The sequence below is a fragment of the Lactuca sativa genome, chromosome 4 (genome assembly GCF_002870075.4).
Source record: "Lactuca sativa cultivar Salinas chromosome 4, Lsat_Salinas_v11, whole genome shotgun sequence".
Classification (NCBI taxonomy): Eukaryota; Viridiplantae; Streptophyta; class Magnoliopsida; order Asterales; family Asteraceae; genus Lactuca; species Lactuca sativa.
Window position 1 is genome coordinate 165,886,781 of NC_056626.2, and position 7,028 is coordinate 165,893,808.

At 30.7% G+C, this 7,028-nt stretch overlaps 1 protein-coding gene across 2 annotated transcripts; it reads right to left on the bottom strand.

Annotated features, from left to right (window-relative positions):
• Positions 1-2,174: 2,174 nt before the first annotated feature.
• LOC111908397 (protein phosphatase 2C 16) lies at positions 2,175-6,361 on the bottom strand. 2 transcript variants are annotated; one of them, XM_023904232.3, is made up of 5 exons: positions 6,205-6,361; positions 5,100-5,784; positions 3,908-4,267; positions 3,705-3,810; positions 2,175-2,791 (listed from the first exon to the last, which is right to left on the bottom strand). In XM_023904232.3, exons 2-5 carry the CDS (start codon positions 5,646-5,648, stop codon positions 2,448-2,450), a joined length of 1,359 nt encoding a protein of 452 aa, XP_023760000.1. In that variant the 5' UTR covers positions 5,649-5,784; positions 6,205-6,361; the 3' UTR covers positions 2,175-2,447. The 2 variants fall into 2 exon arrangements, with proteins under 2 accessions (XP_023760000.1, XP_023759999.1); XM_023904231.3 differs by having other exon boundaries at positions 5,100-6,336.
• Between the last annotated feature and the right edge of the window lie 667 nt (positions 6,362-7,028).

A 7,028-nucleotide genomic window follows, 5' to 3' on the forward strand; every position in this document is an offset into this window, starting at 1 on the left:
CAAATTTATTACACACACTATACACACAATTAGCTTTACTACTATAGTTGTACTCGTACTATCTTCATCATCTCTGTAATCTCACATTGAAATCAATAAAAACAACAAGACGTGTGATTATTATCACCTCTCAAGGTTTTATGTCGGATATCATATAAAGGATCAAAGGTTTTCATTGTAATTCACATATCTCACTTTTATTACAATTTGACATTTATATTGCCTCACACACAATAGTCTCTCATACACCTTGGTTGAATATTACTTGATTACTTAGTCATCTAAATATTCTTTCTTGTTCAAACACCTTTAATGTTAGTATGTGATTAAATAGTAACAATGAATGATATTAGGTTTATGGAATGGAAAAAATAATGTATTAAATTTGTGGGTTTACGATTAAAAACAATGATAAACAAAAATTGATGAAAATTTATGTGGAATTTTATTTTTTTATAATATTATTTGTATTATTATATTATAAAAACAATTTATCTTTTTTATCTTATTAAAATAATAAGTTCAAATTATTAATATTAATAAAGTTAGCAATAAGAATATAATTATTAAATAATAAAACCAATAATAATTAAATTATAATAAAATAAGAATATAAAAGTTAGTTAAATGGAAAAAAATAAGGCTAAAATGATGTATGACAGAATAATATATAAAAAAAATAGAATCATACTAGATGCAATGGAAATACACATAAAAATTATAAACCAAATACACAATAATTAGTTAATTTTTTTTTAACCGGCAAATACAAATATTATAATCCACTCCTAAATTAACACTTATGTCCATCACGGGATTTGAACCCTCGACCTCAAAAAATAATGACACCACCTGATACCGCTAGGCTAGAAGCTCTGGCTAATTATTCTAAAAATCAAAATGAAATGAAACTAAATAACTCATTGATATACAATCAAACCTATGACTTACTCGGAAATTGTAATGGGCATAATAATTTTTTGGAGTCGATAATCTTCGCTCCCTAATTTTAATGTTAACTTCAAAGCGGCCGACGTAAATAACAAATAACTAATTGTTCATTATACTTCTGTTGTTAGGTATTTATTAAATTAAATTAAAAAAGAAAAAAGAAACAAAACTGAAGGCATTTGTGCACGAGGCTTTTACCATTTCACAATAGTGGTCTGCAAAATGGCTATTTCGCTTTCAATTTCACAAAACCATTTCATCTACGATTGACTAAACATGTGATGTTATCAAAACCAGCTGTCATTCCTTAGGGTGGAGAACATTTCCATAGGTACCAATATAACACCAAATAGCTTCTATTTCAACAATTTAACACCAAATAGCTTCTATTTCAACAACAAGGTTGAGTGTTCAAGCCTCTTCGGATACATAGAGGTAGATTTAAGAGGAGTTTATACGTCCAAAAAAATGCCTAAATTTGTCTAATTTCTTGAAAAGAAACTTACGCCTTACTACAATTTGAAACAACATAAGGAAACACTTAATTGGCATATTTTATTACAACCAATCATCTAGTTATAATTTTACTATTCAATGATAAATAATGTTAAATCATAACATATGAAGATACCTTTACTTAGAAATAAAATATCGAAAACAAAGAAAAAAAGGATTAGATACCTATCTTAGTCGCTCTCCTTCTTTTCCCAATTCCCATACCATCACTTGCTTTTGTCCCAAGCAACAAATCTTTTTCTAAAACGTTTGTCTATCTGATTTGGTTGTTACATATATCAATTCAAACAAATTAGGATCAAACCGGGTAAAAGTTTAATGCGACACCCATGTGTTAATTTCATTATTCATAGTTAGAATTATGAAATTATTCATAGTTAGAATTATGAAATCAGTTGTTTAGATAAATTAGGGTCCAAAATTATTGGCATTCTATTAAAATAACCACATTTTAAACAAATATCATTTAGTGACCAACTTTTCGCAACATAAACTAGGTAAAATGTTCTTACAAAATTGTTTTATTAATGGTTCGACTACAAAACCTTTTAAGAATCAAAAAAATTGGAAAACAATATCACCATTTCGAGATAGATATCATTTCTAAAGCAAATGTATGCTTCAAAGGATAATGTTACAAAATCGAGTTTACCAAATTTTAATTATGAACCCATGGATAATATATAGCAACTAAAAGTTCAATGACATAAAGATAATATAGTATATATTAGTGAGATAGTAAGCAGTCTCTACAATAGGATAATATAGTATACATAGCCACAACCAAAATAAAGAGATTATAATTATACTAAGCTATAGCAAATTAGCAATAATAAAAAGCATATTCTCATACACACATTCAAAGCCCATATGAAAAATGAATGGACTAACAATGAGAAGAAAAACTTGTGTTCTATAAAAACTATATCATATATCATCATCATCATCATCATCATCATCATCATAAAATAGCAACAAAATCAAGATGAAGATTTTGTTTTGAACCTTCTTTGAGCTTTAAGATCGACGACAATGACGGATATATTATCGTTGCTTCCTTTCTGGATCGCCAGCATGGCGAGGTAATCGGCTGCTGCTTGCGCTGCAGGATCCTCAGCCTCGGGGCCCACTCTTTCGAGGGTGTTTCCACCATTCTTTTTATGCCAAATCAAGATCCGTTTTCTTGCCACTTCACATGCTTCTTCATTTGACATGACATCCCATAATCCATCACTTGCTAATATTAGGCATTCGTCTTCTCTTGCTCTTGCTGTGAATGTCACTTCTGGTTCCGGTATTATCCACGGTTTCAAATACCGATCCCCTGAAAACATATCAAATTAATTAAGAGGAAAAAAATTCACAAAGAAAAGGTTTTGTTTGATTGGATATTTGAATTGGATGGAATGGAATGAGTCATAATGACAAAGGAATGGAATTGACCAAATGGAATGAGTCTTTATTACATGTTATTTGGTTGATAGGGAAACCGTATAGATGAAATGAAGTTAATTAGACGGTGATAATTATACCCCTATAATACAAAATGCATATAACGTATAATTGTTTACGACGTTATCCTACAAAAGGAATCATATCTTCAATAAAAAGAAAGATATTTTTAATCCGTCGGAATAAACGAATGTTTCATTAATGAATTTTTTTATTTATGAAAACTAAAAATAAATAAATAAATAACATAATGAAAACTCGTTAAAACCCACTTAAGCTTATGATATAAATATATTTTCTAGTTATCTTTAAAAAAATTAAAACTTTTATTTGATTAAAACCGTGACTTCTTTGGAAAGATTCGTCATTAGAAATTACATAAAGATGAATGATGAATTTATTATTTACAAAATAAAAAACTATACATAATAAAAGCTCAATAGAACCCAATATAAACTTATAATGACAATTATATTTTCTAGTTATTCTTTAATTAAGAAAACTATTATTTAATTAAAACCATGATTTTTTTAGAATAAATTTGTATCACTAAAAACTTACATAAATAGAAATGGGTTACTTGGCAATTTCCATTCCATCTATAACAAAAAGAAAGACAAAATAGGAGCAATCATATTCCTTCAAGATTGGCCCATTCCATCAAACAAAACAAACAACTTTTTCTCATTCCATTCCTCCACCAATTCCATCATACCAAACACTACCCATAATTTATGCCAAGAACACATAGTGTTACACTAAAAAAAAACACATAGTAAACTCACCAATTGACCTCGACATTGCAAGCACACCAAACACACGGTGCCCTTGCCATTGTATAACCTTTCCTCCAGCCGCCTCAATTCTTGCATATTCATCTTCCCTATTTGGCTAATCAATTTAACATTCAACCAAAATAGTTAGTTTTCCAAAAACACAATAAAAAAAATAATAATTACTATTATTATTATAACAAAAAGTGTTATACTTTATGATCATTTGACAAAGCCATGGCTTCTTTGCCACGATAAAGAACAGCTCTAGAATCACCGCAGTTTGCAATTATGATATGTGATGAACAGATTAAGGCAACCACAGCAGTGGACCCCACGGTTTCTGGGGCTACTGGTTCAGAAGTTATGTCAGACGGGTCTCCGGAAACTTCCGGAATGTTTCTGCTCACATTCCCTCCGACTTCATCATCTACCTTTTGAAAGCATTTTGTGAAGGCTTTTTCCCATCCAATTTGTAAGCTGTCATTGATTGTCCCTTTAATGAGTTCTTGCTTTGTGATTTTTAGTTCTTCCTCTAAAGCAAAATGGAGGCGATCACGACAGTAATTGGCAACCTGAATCAAGTAACAAAATTGGAATTTCATTGATTATTTTTATGTTAAAAGAGATTAAGTATGCATGATTGATGAATCTAAGGTATTTGGTTAGTAGAATGTATTTGGAAGGAATAGAATCTATCAAATAGAAAGGAATTTGATAATAGATATCGAATAACTTTATTTCAATATATGTATAATGAAGGTCTTTTGATAAAAAGAAGAATGGAATTGGATTCCTGAAAATGGAAAAATCCATCAAGCCTAGAATTTGAAAATATCCAACGGAATAGAATTTATTCCATTTGGCAACCAAACACGTCATGGAATGAAATCTTGAATTCCAATTCCGATGGATTCATGAACCAAACATGCCCTAACATGATTACATGATTATTAAATGGGCGTTTATTGCAACTTCTAATAACTAATTTGATGTTTTTGGTAAAGAACTAATTATGATTATGATTTTTTCCATTACTCGATATAAAATTAAATACAAGTAATCAAATATGGACATGCAGTTGATGAGTTGTTTGTAAGAAAACAAATACAAAAGTAAAATCACCTAACCTTTAAACTGGTTTGAACGTGCATTTTGCAAATGATTATGTGATATTGAACAATTAAAATCAGACAAACAGTTATAACTTATAACAATATGCATTGCAGAAGATAGTGTTTGGATATACTTTTACTGTTTGAAGTTGTAATAATCACTTTTGACTTTGTGACGCAAAATCTTGACCATAATAGTAAGCAAAATCTTTTTATCCAAACACTAAATACTTATCATTTGAACCCTAATAAATTAATGTTGAAATGAAGTGAGAGAAAGGTAAGAAAATACCTGAGAGCCTCCATGTCCATCATAAACTCCAAAAAAATGAGCAGTCAAATCACTCAAATTAGGGTTCACCCTATCAATTACATGATCTGCAACAAACATCTTAATTGGAACTTGCATAAACTGAGGAACAGCCACAACAGCATCTTCCATTTCTGGCCTTTTACCACAAACTGAATGAGAGCCCCAAAGTGGCAAATATTCCAACTCAAAAACACTTCTTAACACTTTAGTCTGATTCTTCTCTCCAATCGTCACTACAGAAGCTTTCAAAGTATGTTCAGCTTCCAAACTAATAACTTTAGCAACTATTTGACCATTATCTATCCCTTCAATCGCAACAGCAATTGGTACACTAACCGAAGTGTTAATTTCAATCTGTTGTTCATCACCAACTGACATAATTTCATCGGCATCGGTTTCTGGAATCATGATATCGCCATTGATGTTTTTTTCTGATAACAAGCTTGCGGTTTCAGTAAATAGCTTCATTCGAGTGAAATCGACGTGATTCCCAAGAGTAACTGAAACTGCAGGAGGCATCTCTTCCATCTAACCCCTCTTTTTTGAAGATTATAAAAAACCTCCCAAATTCTACACGAATCGCTTTAGATTGATCACTGATTTTAGCATCATGAACGACGAATCGCGATTTGGTCAACAGATCCGACGGTGTCAAAAACTGGATCTGATGATTCGTCAACGCCAATTTGAATAATAGAAGAAATTAGGGTTTTTTAGAATCTAACTAAATAATACGAGATTCTTGAATCAAATACAGAACCCCAAATTCTGTTTTAACCAGAAGTAAATAAAAAAATCCAAACCCAGAAATAATCACAGAGGAAACCCTAAAAAGGTGAAGACTTTTTCAAATTTTCTAACACGTGAAATCTAGGTTCCATGGATCTGAGGCAACCCTTCACAACCTCTGAATCTAATTTGGGTCTTCTTTTCATTACTTCATATAATTAACTGATATCAATAATATGAAGAGAAACTAGGGCGGGCTATTTCAAGAAAATGATGAATACAATCCTAATTTTTTAGTTCTATGGTTTACTGTCAACTGCAAATTTTAGATCAAAAGAAGCTGAAAATTGCTTACCAATCAATCAATAAAATGTAAAAAAGAAACCCCAAGTTCTTGAGCTTGCTTCCTTTCGAGATTTTGTTGAGGGAGAAAGAGAGGGAGAGAGAAAGAAATTTCCTCGGGAATGCTTTTACTGCTTTGGTGACACGTATAGATGCGTTTATCAACATGATTCAATGCATTTTCTTTGTGTTGATAAAAAAATGTTTTTTTTGGACTTATTTTAAGAAAATTAGCAAAAGGGGCCATCATAGTTTGATTTATCACATTTTTTTGTCCTCAAATTGTACGAAATTAGAAACACACCACGATAGTTTGAATATCCACCCACTGAGACCCCATGTTAGTTAGGATTGGCAAGAGTCACTTTTGCCTGTAGCCAAACCCAAACCCAAACCATACATTTCAATATTTTTTTTTTGTTGCAAAATCAATATCGGTTTTGTTTTATGGGTTCGGTTTTTCTGTTTTTGGGTTTGTATGTTTTCGGGTTGAAACCATGGGTTTGTATTTTATACTTTCCCGCTTTTATGGTTTTTTGGATTCAAAATATAACATAAATTTATCAAATTTAAATACATTAAAATAATTATCGATTGAAGGTACGAATTCTACCATCATAAAAATTATCAAATAGTCAAAATTTAACACGTGAAAGTTTGTTGATGATAACATAGAGTACTAAAGTTTAAACTAAAAGTTTAGTTCAAGTTGAAAGAGCAAAAAAAAATGTTAACATAATGCCTACAATGATCCAATCAAGTCCGGCACTTCCATTTCCACCACTATATTTGTACAATCTAATCATGTACATCATCTATCCATTTCTATAAACATAG

Excerpts from the sequence above, each read along its gene's own strand:
- LOC111908397 (XM_023904232.3), bottom strand. The coding sequence starts at position 5,648 with ATGGAAGAGATGCCTCCTGCAGTTTCAGTTACTCTTGGGAATCACGTC. Across the intron at positions 4,268-5,099 it reads ATGGACATGGAGGCTCTCAG|GTTGCCAATTACTGTCGTGA; the intron begins GTATTTTCTTAC and ends TACTTGATTCAG. Across the intron at positions 3,811-3,907 it reads CTTTGTCAAATGATCATAAA|CCAAATAGGGAAGATGAATA; the intron begins GTATAACACTTT and ends TAAATTGATTAG.